Raw genomic sequence first — 18,314 nt, 5'->3', positions numbered from 1 at the left:
TTAATCTGTAGTGCACGGTCCTTTTTTTTCTCTCTTCCCGACGACCATACGAATTGCAATAAACATCCATTAAATTAAAACCAAATTGAGAGGAAAGAAAACATCGTTAACCACACATGCACACCTTTGAAAAATCTCGTGGGGAGAAACAACATATTTCTCATCTTATTCCGAGTGACTGTACATTCAAACGCGTTTTCGTTGTGTGAGCACTGATGTCATCGTCGGTAACACAAATGTGATGCCATGTAAAAATATATTGCGTTTAGAACGTGTGTTATTTTTTCTTTTTTCTTTTGCTAGTAATTGTAAAAGGAAATTGAGCACCAGTACAGGGCATGTACCAGAGGTGTTTTTTCTTCTTCTTTCCAAGGTGACCTAAATGTGGTCTCGGTTATTTGTGACAGTCAACCACAGGACTCCTCTAGAAAGAAACACCGAACCCCTCTCCCCTCCTCTCTTCGCGAGCCTCGTCTCGTGTCTCCTCTCCTTCCACAGAGAGAGAGAGAGAGAGGGACCACCACCGCCGCACGGCCCGCGCGACCTCGACCCCGCGCCCCGCTCCGCCGCCGTATCGATTCGGCTGCGCTGCTGGGAGCTATGGCGGGCGGCTCCAGGGGCGGCTTCCCCGCCTGGATGACCGCCGCCGCCGCGCGCATCGACCTCTCCGGCGGCGCCGCCGCCACGTCCGGCTCGCAGCCTCCCCAACCCGGCCCTTCGTCCGCGGCGTCGTCCGACCAGGAGCTCGGGATGGCCGAGCGCGCCCTCTCCGCCGCAAGCGCAGCCTTCATCTCTGCCATCATCGTTAACCCTCTCGACGTCGCCAAGGTCCGGGCTCTTCCCAGTTCGCCCATTACCCGGGGGTTAGCCCCTTTTTCTGTGATTCGTGGTGGCTAATAGGTCGTGGTTTTCCTCTCCCCGTGCAGACGAGGTTGCAGGCGCAGGCGGCGGGGGTGCCTTATTACCAACCGTCCCCGATGGCGGCGCTCGGCCCGGATGCGGTAAGCAATCCGACCCCTTCTGTAGGGCTTGGGTTTCGTTTTTGCTGCCTCCAATTTGAAGTGTGGATGATACATTCGGTTCTGCAAGAAAGGGGGTCGCTTTCTGTTGATCCCATATATCCTGTTGAAGCCAGAAAGCTGAAGTACACATGACAAGAGGCGTCGTGTGTGTAAGCCTTTATCATTTGTAGATTAGGTTTGTGTGATATCACTGTGGGATTTGATGTGATCCAGTGTGTATATTGGTAGTTATATTTTCGATGTAGGAGATTGCTTCTTTGGCCCAAAAATAAGCTTATCTCAGAACTTCGTTTTGTTAAATTTCGTCCTTGGCTAGAACTTCTGGTAATGTTTTTTGTGTTGTGGATTAAGTTTGTTACCGGAATCGCTTCGCCAACCTAGACCATATGCATTTCATTAGCCGTTGGAAATTCTATACATCTACTTATTTCTCTTGTTTATTTCTTCAACAAGCAGTGATGATGATTTTCATTAGGGTGCTCTGTGGTTGCACAATGTGGTATTTGGGGTGGGTCGCCTTAGCAATGTTGCTGTTTGGGAATGAACTATGGGGGACGGGAATACATATAGCATTCACTATATCTTTATGCTAGAAAAACGACTGGATAAGCTGTACCACAGGCTCGTAGGAGAGGTTATGATCATTTTGACAGGTGATTTAACCCTCTACTCATAAGTAACTAGAGCTTGGGATGTGAACAGTGTTGCAGATACTGGGAATGGTAGCCAAAATGATTATTGTGCGGATTTGATCCTTCCGTGGCCCGTAGGTAGATGAAGCATGTTGGTTTAGTCACCGTGTTGCTGATTTTGCTTGCAATTGGCAAATTCTATTGTTTCTAATTACATGCATTTTCAAATCTACCGTAGTGTTTCTTGGAATGTGATCTGGAGTTGGGCTGTGCATAAGAAGAAAATGGGCATTAGAAATCTCTTGAAACTGCGATCATATTCCAGAACCAAAGTTATTCGCGTTTACATAATAAGATTTTTTTTCCATTTATTTAATGCTTATTTATGTTAATGGTCTGAATGAACTCAACAGTTCCATTGTTCTAGGTTAGCCATCAAACAAATAACCTATTTATTTCTTGTGCTTACTAGAGGAATGCTGCTTATGCCTTCTTTCCAGATACTGTCTGAGCTGCGATGCTCTCCATCATGCACACGTGGTATCATTTTGGGAAGTGAACCTATTTGCCCGCCCGATTGCTTTCAGTACAAGGGAACAGTTGATGTATTCTTGAAAGTTGTTAGACAGGTAATGCAGCGCAAATGCCGTTTGCTAGTTTCTTATGTTAGTGCTAACTTCCTGTGGATAGTGATACTCGATATATTTGCTAATTGATTGTTTCAGGAAGGATTTGGTAGATTATGGAGAGGTACAAATGCTGGCTTGGCATTAGCTATACCAACTGTGAGTCTCTTGCTCTGTCACACTACATTCTGTTGTGCTGTTTGTTGCGTTATTAAAAAGAAAACTTCTTGTGTGAAATCTGGATAAATCATTTTAGTACTTCCAACCTCTCAGGTATGTGTGGAGCAGGCAATAGCTTGCGCTTCTCCATGTCATTTGTACCTGTATTTGAAGAACAAATTCGGTGTTTTTACAGATCTGCTGATACACGTATGACTCATCTTAATAGAAGAAGCCATATATGAAACTGTTATTAATCTGCATATGTAAATAATAGTTTGTATGAACTAATAATTCTATATCCTAAACAATGTAAACACTGTCATTTTTGTCTTCTGACCTCAGACATTCGGTCTGTTAAGTAAGGCAGATATCATCTAGCCTGCACATATTTGTTGATTGTTTTCAAGGCGTCCATAAGGCGGCGCTTGAGTGGTTAGGCGCTTAAGAATACATTAGGCGGTAAGGCGGGGGTTGCCCGCCTTTGGACGCCTTGATTTACTCTCAGTTTCTCATATCTTAGTGAATGTATAACACACCCTAAACGAATGTTGTCCATGATTATGTTTTTGATCTCAAACAGGTTGGAATATATTTGCCTTGCTATGACATATTCCGCAACAAGATTGAAGATTTTACAAGAAGCAATGCTCCTGGTTTGACACCATATGCCCCACTAGTAGCAGGATCAGTTGCACGTTCGCTCGCATGCATTGCTTGTTCCCCAATTGAATTGACAAGGACACGGATGCAGGTAAATATCCAGTTAGTATATTTCATTTCATGTCAGATCAATAATCTTGAGGACAGTTTTGTTTGCACAATTTTAGGGGCCTATGTAATACATTTTCTTTCTCATTTTATAGAAAGTACTCCCTCTGTCCCATAATATAAGAGCGTTTTTTACAGTAGTTCAAGTTATGGGACGGAGGAAGTACCAAATAGGACGATGGTGTTTTGGTGTGCTCCCGGGTGAGCAATAATAAACTAAAAAAAGTAAAACAGTTCAAAAGTCATATTCCTATATTTTTTTACAACAAACATGTTTGTGTCTTCTAACCGTGTGCAAATTTTTGTGAAGAAATGACATGTTTTGATCTGGGCAAAAGAACATCTGTTTTGAATATCCAATTAAGTAACTATTTATGTTAACAGGCGTATAAGGAATTTCAGCCTGGAGTAAAGCCCCCTGGAATGTGGAAAACATTGCTTGGTGTTCTTTCACCACATGCAAGTTCAAGTCATAATGGTATGTTGGTATAATTCGTTTCATTTTGTATTAGTATACTGATTTATGTTTGACATCATAATATCAATCATGTTCTTCATTTTTCAATTTGTTAATTCCCAGTAGTCTGTTCTGTTTTCCTCATTCCAATAACCTGAACTATTTATTTTTGAGGCAAGAAATTGTTCTGATTGATGAATTAATTAATGCTGAAGCAGTGCAAAACTATCGTGTTCTATGGACGGGTGTGGGGGCACAGCTTGCTCGGGATGTTCCATTCTCTGCTATATGCTGGTCAACGCTGGAGCCGGTAAGTCCATGCTGTTCATGTTTTAGATATGCTATAAACCATTTATCGGTTACTTTGGTATCCATCTTATCTTGTTGAGGTTACCATGCAGATTCGAAGAAAGCTGCTTGGTCTTGTTGCAGAGGAAGGTGACGCAGCTAGTGTGTTGGGAGCGAACTTTGCTGCTGGCTTTGTAGCAGGTAGTCTTGCTGCTGGTGTTACATGCCCTCTTGATGTTGCCAAGACAAGGAGACAGATTGAGGTTTGTGTATTTCATATTCTCTATATTCTGTACTATTCTGGAAATAGTTGTGAGAACATTATTTTCAGGTTTGCTCCACAAACACCATGAAGCACCATTTTATTTTTACCTGCCATATGTTCCATTTATTCATTGCCATGCTCTAAAATTTGGGTATCTCCTTCCGTTTCAGAAGGATGCCCAGAAGGCAATGAGAATGACCACGAGGCAAACATTAGTTGATATATTGAGGTATGTCTTCCGCAAACTGTGAAGTTTTGAGAAGCATTTTGTTCCAAGCAAGTAAAAATTTACATTTTCTGCTTTGGTAGCCGACACGCAAGCTACAATTTCCAACTGGGCTTGTATGTTAATTAGAGCTGTGATCTAGTCAGCTGTTTGAATTGGGCTTGGGCTAGCTTGCTGGGTCAGGCAACTTGGGCCAGTCAGAGCATTAATATAAAAGCATTCCTGTCTCATAAACTTTGACAGAGAAGCAATAACAATTTCCACTTAAAAAATTAAGCAGTTTTCGTAAACTTAAATGTCGTCAGTGCCCTCTGGTTCACATAAGGAGCTGTTCTGGGCACCGCTTTCCCCAAAATGCTTACATGAAACACTAATTACTGGAATATATTTACAAAACCTAACAAATTCATATTGTGAAAATATTTTTCTAGAAAAATCTTCACATATCATGCTATGAATCTAGTGTAAATAATCAAATAAATATCCACAGCCGTGGTTCGTGGACATATATGCTGCATTAGGCACATCATATGTACTAATGCACTAGCTTGCCAAAATACACGTCTGGAAGTCTTGAAAATGTCTGGAAAAAGAAAGAGGCACAGACACAATGCACTTCAATCATGCTGCATAACTTCTAATCCAAATCCATCATAGCATGATATGGGGAAAAAGACAACTCAGAACGGTGAACAGCACTAATTTCACATGTGCAATGAATAGTACCATGCTTGTATAACTCATTGTCAGATTTGCCCTTTTTGCTTCTTGAGCTGTAGATTGAATTAGGATTCAAAATTTTGATACATGGCAAATCTATGTTGTGCCAATGTCATCAAATTTTGTTTAGAATTTTTCTTTACATACAAATGATTAATCCACACCCACCGGCCACTTCTTTATTTTTGTGGAAGCTCCTCTTGTGGGATACCCATAGCCTTGCAAAGGGTTTAGGGTCAGTTAGCTAGTTATGTTCATGATCCAATTTGCCTATACAAATTACAAAATCATGGCTTGCTTATTTATGATATATCCCTTGAATCCTTGAACGGACATGAAGTGGATTGGATCAAGTTTCGTGATTGCTCTTAAAAAAAAATTAATCCAAAATTTTGGTGCAATGTCCTGTTAGAGCCTTTTCTTGTGTTGCCTTTCCAAGTCATTAACCTAGAGAGTTCTTTGCTGGGAAAGTTTTGTTCATTCAAACTTTGTAGCTGTAGTCATAGAATCATCCTTCACAATATGTAATATACTCTGATTTATTTTATCCTGCTATATAGGTCTGAAGGTCCAAAAGGTTTGTTCACTGGTGTTGGTCCACGCGTCGCTCGTGCTGGACCATCAGTTGGTATTGTCATTTCCTTTTACGAGGTCGTCAAGTATGCTCTTCACCAAAGGAACATGTCATGAGCAGGATTTTGTCTAGAAGATAAAACCAACCACCTTCTGTAGAAACATGACGTTCCCCAGATCCGTCAAGTTTATGCCAGCCACTCAAGCGCTCTTTTTCCTGGACGAGGTCCAGTTGTCTTCTGGTAATAATTTTCAGTTTTGCTGTGGTGCGAGCTCCAGTTTTGTCCGAGGGGAATGGACCGTAACCTAAGCTCTCTGGTTCCACCAGTAGCTATAATTGCTTTGATCAACTTACGTAGGAAGATGAAATGTAGTGGAAGATGTAGCATTGACAATGACCAATAATACCTTGCGCTTTGTACCCTTCAAAATGCAGGATAATTTTGTTTTGCCTTGTCTCAAATGCTGATGGTCATGGATTGCACTAAACCTATCCCAGTGAAAATGTTCACTGCTTTCCTAGTTTCAGCAGCAGTGTACCGTGCTACATGACGCTGGCAGAAGTTAAAATGCAGGACATCAATCTCGATATTAAAGGAAGGAATAGGCTTATAGGCCACATGCCTGCCTTGAATTTCCGTCATGACTCAAGATCGTTGAGAAGAAAAAAGGTTCAGGGTCTTCATCTTTGGTGGCTGCTGTCAATTCACTTCATGTTCTCTGTGCCTCCTTCCATTGTACGCCCTCTGTGTCAAAATACAAGGCGTTTTTTGTAGGCGTCCGCCTGCGTGGCGGGGAAACGTATTAAGGGTTGTTGCTTTAAAATTCATGCTAGCTCTAATTAGAGCGAACACGTATTAAGCTTTGTTGCTAGGTTTAGTTAGAGGCGATGCGGACGCCGTCTGCATGCGTCCCTAATATTTGGTCACCTCTTGAATTGGTTCATCTTTTCTATGACTTGTACTCATGTTTTGTTTGGCATTTCGTGTTGGCGCACGAGGATAGAATAGTTCAGGAGAGTAAGGTTTTTTTTTTCCTGTTGGAAACAAAGTTTAGGAGAGTTTCTTTTTTTTGAGGAAGTTCAGGAGAGCATAGATGGAAAATAGCGCGAGTCTCGTGTTGGCGCATGTGACTTTATGGGCCGGAAGCCCAAGTCTCGAGTAGGTAGGTGGTGTTTGGTGTGTTGGTGTGGACCGTGAGAATACGTTGGTTCGTCTACATACAAAAGGTGTGGAAACACGTGAGCTCATAAGCTCACATTTTAAAAGACAGAATCAACGTGTGTTCAACTGTCCATGCATGTAGGCGACCGCATCAAGTGTCCTCTTGTCCTGCTCATCATCAAGTCAAATCAAATAAAATCAATAAACAACCAGCTGCTCCACACGGATCATTCCGAGGGAGTTCCTTTTTGCACGCGATCTTTGAACGGGAAGACACGCGTTACACGTACGCAGCCGTGCAGAGCGGTTCGGCTCGGCCTAGTCTTTTATAATTCCACTTTACCGGTAACCTACCAACCAGTACCCCCGGTTGTTAGGGATAATCGGACGGGGGTTCGTACGAGTGCGCCCGTTCCGTCGACAAGACGGAGGAGCCATGCATCCACGGAAGGCTGTGCTCCATCCATCGGTGACGGGAAAAATAGGATTTGCCGCAACGTACAGCGCAGCGGGGATGTCAGAGAGATACCAGTGGTACGGTGGAGTGCGATCGCAAGCCAACGCAGCACAGTACAGAGGGACAAAAGCAAGCGTGGCGTAGGGAAGCTTCAGCTGTTTGAGCCAGCAAATTAAGCGCGCTTAACTTCGGATTACTTAGGTGCCAACTGCCAGGACGGTGGTCTTAATGGCGATGATGATGGAAGATGATACCCTCGTGGCCTCGTCATTGTTTTTTCTCTCTTTCAAACATGAATAAAACTCGTACCCCAAAGACCGGCTTTTCGGACGGTCATGAGGTCGGTACACCTCGCGCAACGTTTTCACTCCATGGAGCTCGACCCGGCGAAAACCGCCGACGTTTATACTCTAAAAAGATGAGAAAAAAATCCAGAGATGGAAGGAAAAAATTAAATCAAAACCGGGATAGGAAGAGAGGAATGCACGGAAAGTTGGACGAAGGATGAGGTGGACGATAGAACCTTAAGTTCTTTGTAAGTAAAAAAAGGAGAGATGATGCAATTGGTTGTAATTTTTCGTTGGATGTTAAATGCTCGTTTTATTTTTCATTACTTTACTCTATTTTATCTTACCATAGAACAATTGCCCGTCTGTTGTAACAGGACGTAAATATTATAGTATGTTACCTCGTGATTACTTGCCCATATTAATGCGATTGTGTAAGTAAATATTTATCAAATTATGTCCATGATTGCGATTGTGTAAGTAAATGTTTATCAAATTATGCCCATGTTTTTACCTTGTAATTTTATGACAAGTTTGGTAAGTACGTTACAATGTTATTGGTTCAAGAAGGTAAATAATTAAGATGATTGATTAACATAGTACGAAAAATGTACGAAACACAGGGCATGATGGGGCGAAAATCTGGCTGGACGACGAAAAAAGATGGAGTTTAATGGTGGGAGAGGGATAACTGACAAAGCGTTCTATCGGTAATATGAAAAAAGAACACTACTCTTTCTTTTCAGGCCGTAGAGATTTTCATGAAAATCTAGATCAGTAGATATTGATGTTTTACCAAGTTACTATAGCACTAGTGAATACTCACACATGCTAAGAAACTTTGCGATGTAAAATCAGCGGCGATGCCAAGGCACGGTGTGGCTTGATCAAGTCTTTTGAGAAGGCAAAAGCCATGCATAATCCCTAGACCACACATTCACACATGAACCAGGTCAGCTGGTCAACTATGAAGTAGCCAGGATTGACAGCGGCAGTATATATTTTAGCAAACGCAAAGACAAAAACCGAAGCAGAAAAGAAGAAGGGAAACGACGACGGCGACGAAGAAGAAGGAGCAGAAAGAAAGAAAGAAAGAAAGAGACGTGGAAACGGACCATCCATCAGGTTGGACCGCAGCTACCACACCCACACCAGATTGGCCCTCCTCCTCCCCACCTTCATCACCCCCCAAAGTCCTCCGTTAATCTTCCCTCGTCCCCGGTCCAAATTCCAAGCTCCAACACAAAAGGAGGCCAAAGCCTCTCGAGTCTTCCTACCCCTCGCCGCGGTTCCACTTCCAGCCTTAAACTCCGCCCTTTATATTTTCTGCAGCGTCTTCTTGGTGGCGAGTCAAGAATCCCGCTGCTCTACCGACGCCGCGGTTGGTTGTTGCCGGAGGTGGAGGAGGAGGTTGCGGCCGGCCGGCATACGATGACCGAGGACGCCAGAGGGCGGGCGGTCAACCCGGCCTGCCCCAACGCCGCCAACCCCTTCCACCGCTGCGCGGAGTACTGCCCCGTCGCCGCCCCGGCGGGCAAGTCCCCGGCGCAGAACGGGACAGGGACGCACGGCGACGGAGCGGGAGGGGCGAGGCAGCAGGCGGTCAACCCGGACTGCCCCAACGCCGACAACCCCTTCCACCGCTGCGCCGACTACTGCCCCGTCGCGGCCCCGGCGGCCAAGTCTCCCCCTCTGCCGCCGGGCCTCGGGGGCCAGAACGGGAGGACGCACAGCGACGGCGACCTGCAGCCCAGGACGCGCCGCCGCGACAGGGCCGGCGGCTCCGGCTCCGGCGGCCTCCCCCTCTACGTCTTCCGTCAGTAACCATCCCCCAATTCCTAGTGATAATTTGTTTTTGAAGCATATCTACCAGGAGTAGTATGAAATTGACCGATTGCGAACGATAAAAAACTGAACTTTTTTTCTTCTCATGCTGCCGCTGCAGTGCGTGAGGGCGCCTCGGACGGGGAAGGCAAGAAGGTGGATCCCCGGTGCCCCAACGCGGCCAACCCCTTCCACGTCTGCACCAACCACTGCCTCGCCAAGATGGTCGAAGGCGGCCGCTCGTCGGAGGGCGGCAAGTCCCCCATTTCCCTCTTCTCCCGCCACTCCGGTCGCTCCACCTCCTCCTCCGAAGGTTGCTCCTTTGCTTCACTCGCTACTGATAGCCTAGCCTCCTTGCATCTATGCATGCGCTGGTTGGCATCTCGAGTCGATGCAAGTTTGTGCTGATGTTTACCGTGTTCTCTCGGTTGATTGCGTGCAGATGGCAGTGTCAAGTCCGGCGGCAGCAAGAAGGCGGATCCGAAGTGCCCGAATGCCGGCAACCCTTTTCATGAATGTGGAGAGCATTGTGCCATCAAGATGAAAGAGCTGGAGAAGCAGAAGAAGGCCGATAAGAAGTCGCCGCGCAAGAAAGGTAGAATAAATGTTTTGTTTTGTCTTAATTTGTGGGATCGGTGGGATTGCAACGGTATGCTGAATTGTAATGTCAATGTTGCAATAGCAGTTCGGGTGAATTTCTCACATCAGATTCCATTCTTTCTAGCTGCAGATGCTCAATCAAGTCTTGTTTTACATTTCATTTTATTTTTATTTTTTTAACTGACATCAGTGCCCTTGCAGGTGGGAAGGATGGTGTGGTGGTGCAAAATTGGAAGGTTGATCCGAGGTGCCCAAATGCGGGCAACCCATTCCATATATGCGCCCAGTACTGTTTCGATCATTTGAATGAAGCGGCATCAACACCTACAAGCAAGCCAGGTGTGTTCTTTTAGTTACTTGAACCTGCTAGTGGTGTATGCCCGGATGTGATGCACTGATCTAAGGTCCACTTGTCAGCCATATTTATGGTTTTGTTTATATCTGTTTATTCGCAGACTCGAGAAAGGGAAAGGCTGTCATGAAAGCTGAGCCAACAGGAGAAACCAATCCTGATTGTGTCAATGCATCCAATCCTTACCACAAGTGTGGAGAATATTGCAAAAGAAATGGCAACAGATAGATGAGGTAATGTGCATTCATATGTTCATTCTTTTATTGTGGAAGAATAATTGATTGTTTGCGTGAATTGAAGTTTGATCTTATAAGTAATATTCCTCAGTTAGTTCTGCATACTAAGCGAACAAATATTTTGTTAATTTGTGTAGTATTTTATCAACCCAAGGTTTCCTAGTTGCATTTTCAACATGCTTAGTCATTTTTACCTAGTTCACCCTTTTGTTTGAACCCCTGGTGGGTTAAAGTTTGGTGGGTTTAAAATGTCAATTCCCCAAATTCCTTTTGACATAGTCCACCCTTTATGGGATTGAAGAAATGGTTTGAGGAGACTAATAGACATACATGCTCTTGTTACTTTGCCAAAGGCTTATGAATCCAGTTTTCCTTTCATCCACATTGTAGGTGGCCTAGTAGCATAAGTTTGTTAGATCATCTGCACCCACTCTATCTGATTTACCTGTAGAACTTGGTTAGTTCATCGACACCCACCTTATCTGATTTTGTTTGATCCGGCTTTGAACTTTTTTATGAATTGCTCATACTGAGTCAACCGTCTGTATCTTTCCCATAGTAACCTCCCAAAACAACCCTACTCTTTTTTATGAAGTCAATTCAATCTCAATGTGTTATCTGATTGCTTCTTCTAATGCATCATCATAGTTAGGTACGAAACCATACATCTAAGAAGAATAAATACTATATTGAATAATGTCAACAACTATAAACAAAAGCAGCGCATGCATAGTGGTAGTTGTATACAGAAACATACGTCTGAGAACAAAAAACATTATTTCGGACGATGCAGACAGCAATAAGCACAAGTAGCCCAGGCATCGTGGTGGTTGCATGTAGGGACAAACTTCCGATGAAATTATGCGTATTTTGTACATTAACGTCAACAGCAATAAGAACATACTACGTAGCACATGCCTTTTTTTATTATCCGCTTGGATCAATATTTGGTTGAGACGTCCTTCTTTTGGTGACACCCTGCCTCCTTTCATGCTTCCAGGCTGTCAAGATATGGTCTCTCCGGATGAATAGATGATGATGGTGAAAAATAAGTGATTCTCGCGACATTAGCCATTTCTAAGTTGCAGTAAGTAGTAGCTGTGCCTTGTCCGGCTCATTTTGTAGTTTGGCTGCAGCGGCCCCGTCTTTCGGGTGCTCGCGTGTATATTTTTCTTTACATCTATATACATATACATATTCTTCATGGTGTTGTTCATGCAAGATCAACGAGTTTGCGTTGTTGCATATATAGGCCAGTGTCATGTATTGCCAGAATGTTGCCAGAATGTATAGGGGTCATATTCTTTTGTAAGACGTTGCTATTAAGCCTGGTCTTTTTTCCCCTCAATCAGTGAGTTAATTACCAGAAAAAAAAAGTGTCATGTGGACGTTTGTTGGCATTCGAGGGGGGCTCATTATGAGATCAGCTAGCTATTTGACAGCCACAGGTGCTATGAATGAATGAGCCGCACTTCCTGGTTGCGGAAGCTTGTTGCACCAATGGAGAGGGTTTAAAAAACCTTCTGGAAGATGTGCCATGGCGATGGTGATGGATCCGCCACGGTCAGCAGCTCGGCGCCGGCGACACCCGTTACGGCACGGGAGGAGAAAACCGGAGCAAAGGTGAGAACAACAGGCCCTGCCACTGAGGATGAGGAACTGCTGGAGCAGAGAGCTTTTTGGAATCCTGCGGCGTACTACGTGGGGGTGGGAGACTTTGGGTGATCACCTGTTCGTTTATGGTTCACACGTACGCAGCGGCGCGCGGACGGATTGGAAGGAGGAGGGCTGGCCACTGGCCACTGGCCAGTTTGCTTTCCGTCCGTCCTTTCTGGAAGCTTTCGTGCCCGTGCTGCGTTGACGGCAATGACAGCACGAAGTGTTGTTTCGCGGCACGGGCGTCGACCACGGCAGCAGCAGCGCAGTACAGCCGCCCCCAGCGACCACTGGACGGGAGGTTGGATGGTCGCGCCATCTCGGTGGGCGGTGGCTTTCTCTGTGGACAGAGTGGCTTCAGCTGCCTGTGGGTAATGGATTCTCCCTCTGTCTAGATTTTTTTTTTCTTTCAAAACGGAGGCAAAAGTTGATTAATTAAGAAGAAGAAAATTGTCCAGTTAATTTATATAAAAAACCAGGAAAAACTGATACAAACTCACTTAACATGAGGCACCATGACCACGGCCCCCAAATGTTCCCGACACACAACAACTACAACCTTGAAAACTTCTACAATAAAACGGAACCCCCGACGAGAAAACCGACAACAACGACTCAGAATACCAAAGCAACGTCGACAACACGAGAAATCAAGCACAATCCATCATGAAATGGATGCCTTCCCTTTCGCATAATCAACCATAGGAACCTTCAGTTGCTTACTTGTGTGAGGTCGTTGGTGTGTCCACCTTCATATGCTCCATCGACAGACCCAGACACAAATCCCTAAGCCCATGCATGATCTGCAACACTGGAGCCATGAGCACGACAATGGACTCACCCTCAGTGGAGGACAACATAGGAGGGGAGGTAGGCATCGACGATGAATTGTCTCCAATACGAGGGGAGAAAGAGCCATATAATTTCGCCCCCTATCCTCCATGGAGCAAACACCGGCCGCACAAGGAGAGTGTGATGTCACATAGGTATGTAACATAGTCGACACAAGGGAGAGTCTACGCAAAGCATCCTCCGCTCGCTCCAAAAAGCTCCCAACACGCTCCAGATAGCCTTGCAGCAGCGCCATCTAATCAGCTAGAGCACATCAACTCCGACGAGGTTGATGAGGCATCGGTACCAGAGATGACCAACGCCCAAGACCCACATGAAACACATTGGAGGAGAGTGTTGATCTCATCAGACCCTCGCATGAAGCAGGAGCAGGACGATGCACAACGTTGAGCTCGGACACGGGCGACACATCAAGGCATGGCAATGAGCCTAGAGGACGCCATGGGTTGCGACATCCGCGCGCACGATGACCGTTCTCCAAACAACGGGAGCACCGTAGCGGCTCTTTGCAAACAGCCACACGATGACCATGAGCAAGGCACCTGCAACATTTGCCACGAAGCCAAGCGGGGATGGGACGAGGAGCCATCGTCGAGGATGGACAAGGAGCCATTGTCGAGGATGACGACGAAGTCAGACGAGGAGCCATCGCCGAGGATGGCGATGAAGTCGGACGAGGAGCCATCACCGAGGATGGCGATGAAGTCGGACGCGGCGGACCACGCTGCGGTAGCACCTCCTGCCAACGCTCTTTTGTGTCCATGTCATGCCCCACGCACATTCCTTCATAATCGAGGTCCTTGGTGGCAGCCGACGACGTTTGGGGAGCCAACTCCTCTTCATCATCTTCGTCGTCGTCGTCAGCAGCGGAGGTCCACAACACTGTGTGTGGTGGGAGCGTCACTGCCAATTCCTCTTCACATCCCTCGTCGTCCCCATTGGCCGAGGCAATAGGGTCCGACAACAACACATCCGAGGCGGCACCGATGAAGACAGGGGCGACAGGCGTCGGGGCCGAAGCAGCTGATGAGATAGGCACCGAACGTGGTGTGTACGCAGCCTTCACACCCCCGTCCTCCCTCCTGAACCTGGAAGATGGGGGCAGCGGGCGAGATGGTGCTGTTAGGAATAAGCAACTTGTATTCCCATGAGGCCACATGCCGGTATATATACATGTACAGGTGATGGACTATATGCAGGAAACCCCTTATATATTGGGATAAATACAAAAGGGTACATGACTTATATTATAACTCTAACACCCACCCCTCAAACTCATGTTGGATGAACAACACTGAGTTTGGAGAGATAAAAGCCATGTTGTGCTCTAGTCTGGGCCTTCGTCAGGAAATCCGCCAACTGTAACTCGGAAGGCACATACTGAAGAGCAACAACCTGATCATGCGTAGCAACGCGCACATAGAAAGCATCAACACCAATATGCTTGGTGAGCTCATGCTTCACAGGATCGCGCGCAATGCTAATAGCACATGTACTGTCAGATAAGAGCAGAGTCGGTGTAGTGACAGAAACACCAAAATCCTGAAGTAACCACCGTAACCAAGTCACCTCTGCCGTCAAAAGAGCCATCGCTCGCAACTCAGCCTCTGCACTCGAACGGGAAACTGCAATCTGTTTCTTCGTCTTCCAGGCAATGAGAGAACCACCAAGAAAAACACAGTAAGCAGAAAGTGAACGGCGATCTGAAGGATCACTAGCCCACGTAGCATCCGAATAGGCCTGAAGCTGTAAAGAACTGGAGCGAGGAAAGAATAGACGGTGAGAGATCGTGCCCCGAAGATATTGGAGAACGCGGAGGAGATGACTATAGTGAACCGATGTGGGAGTAGAGACAAACTGACTCAGAATATGAACCGGATAAGAAATATCCGGACGAGTGACAGCTAGATAAACAAGACTGCCAACAAGATGACGACAGCGCGCCGGGTCAGGCAGGGGATCACCATCAGTAGCAGAGAGGTGAACATTGAGCTCCATAAGAGTCTCAACAATGCGCTCATCAATAAGAGCATCACGAGCAAGAAGATCCTGGATATACTTTTCCTGGGATATAAAGAAGCCATCCGAGGTAGAAGAGATTTCAATCCCAAGAAAGTAGCGAAGAGGTCCAAGATCAGACATAAGTAACTGCTCACTAAGACGAGCCTTAACAAAGGCAATATACTCGGGGTCATCCCCAGTGATGACCATGTCATCAACATAGAGAAGAAGAAGAGTCCGACCACGAGGAGAAAGGTGAATAAACAATGCTGGATCATGAACACTGGGTGAAAAACCAGCGGCAGTCACCACAGAGGCAAAACGCTCAAACCAGGCGCGGGGGGCTTGCTTAAGGCCATAGAGAGAGCGATGAAGATGACATACCATGCCATCAGGAACAGAACACCCAGGTGGAGGCTGCATGTACACCTCCTCACACAGCTCACCATTAAGAAAAGCATTCTTAATATCAAGCTGAGAGATAGACCAGTGGCGTGTAGAGGCCACGACAAGAAGTGTACGAACAGTGGTCATATGAGCCACAGGAGCAAAAGTCTCGTCATAATCACGACCATGCTCCTGCTGAAAACCACGAGCCACAAGACGAGCTTTGTGATGCTCAAGAAAACCATCGGAGCGAGTCTTAACCTTGTAGACCCACTTACAAGTGATCGGACGGACTCCGAGAGGAAGGGAAACAAGATCCCACGTACCAGTGCGTTCAAGAGCAGCAATCTCCTCAGCCATCGCAAACTGCCATTCAGGATGAACAACAGCCTGATGATAAGTAGTCCGCTCAAGAACAGCAACTCAAGCGGTGGAAAATCCAAAGCGATCAAAAGGCGGACGAGGACGAGAACGCAAGCCATAAGTAGGCTGAGACGAGGATGACGACACATCCACAAAGGCATCCACAGAACGTGAACGACGAGTGTAACACTGAGGAAAAGATGGAACAATGGAAGGAGGAATCACCAAAATAGAATCGGGTAGTGGCGACGAAGAAGTCACCGGAGATGAAGGTGTAGAATCCGGTGACATGCTAGACGAGGAGATTGTGGAAGATGGTGGCGACAAATCGACTGGAGGTGGAGAAGTAGAGGGAGCGGAACGAGTAGGCAAAGGCTCGACGGGTGCGATAGGTGTGTGAGGAAAAGTGAGAAAAGAGATATCCTCCACTAAAAAAGTCGAGGAAGATGGGCATGGGTAGAAGGGATGAGACTCATCAAAAGTCACATCCTGAGAGATACGCATCCGACGACCGATAGGATCCCAACAACGATAGCCCTTATGCTCATCACTATAGCCTAAGAAGACACACTCAACAGACTGAGCGGTCAGTTTGGTGCGTTCGCGGGGGGCAAGAAGAACATAGAAAACAAAACCAAACAAGCGAAGCATCGAATAATCGGGAGACAGATCAAAAAGACGCTCGAAAGGAACACCACCCTGTAGAGCAGCGAAAGGCTAGAAATTGATGAGATAGGTGGAGGTGGAGACGAGCTCAGCCCAAAAATGAGGCGGGAGAGAGGCAACAATCATCAATGCACGAGCCGTCTCAAGAAGATGACGATGCTTGCGCTCAGCCAGGCCATTCCGAGCATGAGCACCAGGACAAGAGAATTGAGAGAGAGTCCCTTGTTCACCAAGAACACCACACAACATCTTAGAGATATACTCGCCAACGGAGTCAGTACGGAACACACGAATGAGAGAAGAGAACTGAGTATGAACCATGGCAACAAAACACTTATAAATGGACAACACCTCACTACGAGAAGTCATGAAATAAAGCCATGTGTAACGAGAGAAGTCATCTATGAAAATAATATAGTATTATGACCCCCTTTCGAAGCGAAGGGAGCCGGACCCCATACATCGGAATGAACTAAATCAAAAGGACGCTTAGACACTGACTCACTATGTGGATATGGTAACTGAATCTGCTTGCCAAGACGACAACCCTGACACTCTAAAGAGGCATCTCCTGAGACAGACCCCAGAAGACCTCGACGAACTAACGACGACAAACTAGAATCACACAGATGACCAAGTCGATGATGCCACTGCTGGAAGGAACCAGTAGCCCAGGCGACCAAAGCGGAAGAACTGGCGATAGAGTGGGCAACAGAAGGAACATGAAGCCAGTCCAACTCCCAAAGACCCTCAGAATCATGACGGAGAGGACCAGCCCCAACCAGAGTGTGCGTGCGGCGGTCCTGGGCAGAACAAGAGTCAAGGTTAAGGATGACACGACAACCAGAATCAACAAGTTGACCAGCGGAAAACAGATTCATGGTAAGTCGAGGAACATGAGCAACATCAGGAACAGAATAAGAAGGAGTGGTAAGAGTGCCTCTACTAACGACAGGTAGGGGAGTACCATCAGCGATGAGGACATGAACAGGAGAATCAAGTGATCAAAGAGAGGACAAAGTGGAAGAATTAGAAGTCATATGGAAGGAAGCTCCAGAGTCCAGAACCCATGGGGATGTACCTGACTGTGTAGAAGGTGGTTGCTCAGTGCGGGAAGCCTCAGTCACAGAACCAGCAATACCCGTCGAGGAAGAACCCGAAGCAGCGAGCAGACGCTTAAGTCTCAGAATATCCTGCTCAGTCAAAGCGATGGCTGAAGCTGTCGAGGTAGATGACGAGGTCTGTGTAGATGATGAGCGCGCCTTGCGCAAATGTTTCTTCTTTGTGTAGCAGTTGGACTCAATATGACCATCATTGTTGCAGCAGCCAGAATGTGGACGGGGGCGGCCTGAGCCTCCAGAAGGTGTGGGCAAGAGTGGCGGAGCACTCGAGCGAGAAGGGGTCGGTGCAGCAGATGACTTAGAATTAGCCCGAGCAGCGAGTACCGAGGGAACCTCGAGCAAACCAGCACCACGTAAGCGAGTCTCCTCAGCACGAATCTCAGAAAGCGCCTCCATGAGAGAGATACGGCCACGAGCAAACAATTGAGCACGCCGGGGCTCAAACTCCTTACGGAGCCGAGGCAGGAACTCGTAGACGCGATGAAACTCCAAAGACCATGGGTTAGTACACAAAGTGTAATGGACAATGCTTATCATACCATGGGATCACTTGATCCCTCTCGGTACATCTTGTACGCTTTGTGTGTTGATCAAACTGATTCACTATTTG

General features: G+C 46.3%; 2 protein-coding genes across 4 annotated transcripts; both read left to right on the top strand.

Moving 5' to 3' along the window:
- The first annotated feature begins 431 nt into the window (after positions 1-431).
- On the top strand, positions 432-6,188 carry LOC123408679 (mitochondrial carrier protein MTM1-like). 3 transcript variants are annotated; one of them, XM_045101735.1, is made up of 10 exons: positions 432-828; positions 927-1,001; positions 2,155-2,283; positions 2,380-2,439; positions 3,023-3,193; positions 3,595-3,688; positions 3,886-3,977; positions 4,069-4,218; positions 4,391-4,449; positions 5,727-6,188. In XM_045101735.1, exons 1-10 carry the CDS (start codon positions 601-603, stop codon positions 5,854-5,856), a joined length of 1,188 nt encoding a protein of 395 aa, XP_044957670.1. In that variant the 5' UTR covers positions 432-600; the 3' UTR covers positions 5,857-6,188. The 3 variants fall into 3 exon arrangements, with proteins under 3 accessions (XP_044957670.1, XP_044957671.1, XP_044957669.1); XM_045101736.1 differs by having other exon boundaries at positions 3,883-3,977; positions 4,394-4,449; XM_045101734.1 differs by having other exon boundaries at positions 3,883-3,977.
- Positions 6,189-8,733: 2,545 nt separating this feature from the next.
- LOC123411939 lies at positions 8,734-12,006 on the top strand. Its single transcript, XM_045104901.1, has 6 exons — positions 8,734-9,462; positions 9,592-9,783; positions 9,913-10,065; positions 10,272-10,409; positions 10,526-10,655; positions 11,659-12,006. Exons 1-5 carry the CDS (start codon positions 9,078-9,080, stop codon positions 10,648-10,650), a joined length of 993 nt encoding a protein of 330 aa, XP_044960836.1. The 5' UTR covers positions 8,734-9,077; the 3' UTR covers positions 10,651-10,655; positions 11,659-12,006.
- Positions 12,007-18,314: the final 6,308 nt, after the last annotated feature.

The sequence above is a fragment of the Hordeum vulgare genome, chromosome 7H (assembly GCF_904849725.1).
Source record: "Hordeum vulgare subsp. vulgare chromosome 7H, MorexV3_pseudomolecules_assembly, whole genome shotgun sequence".
NCBI classification, from domain to species: domain Eukaryota; kingdom Viridiplantae; phylum Streptophyta; class Magnoliopsida; order Poales; family Poaceae; genus Hordeum; species Hordeum vulgare.
This window is presented reverse-complemented; position numbering and strand designations above follow the sequence as displayed.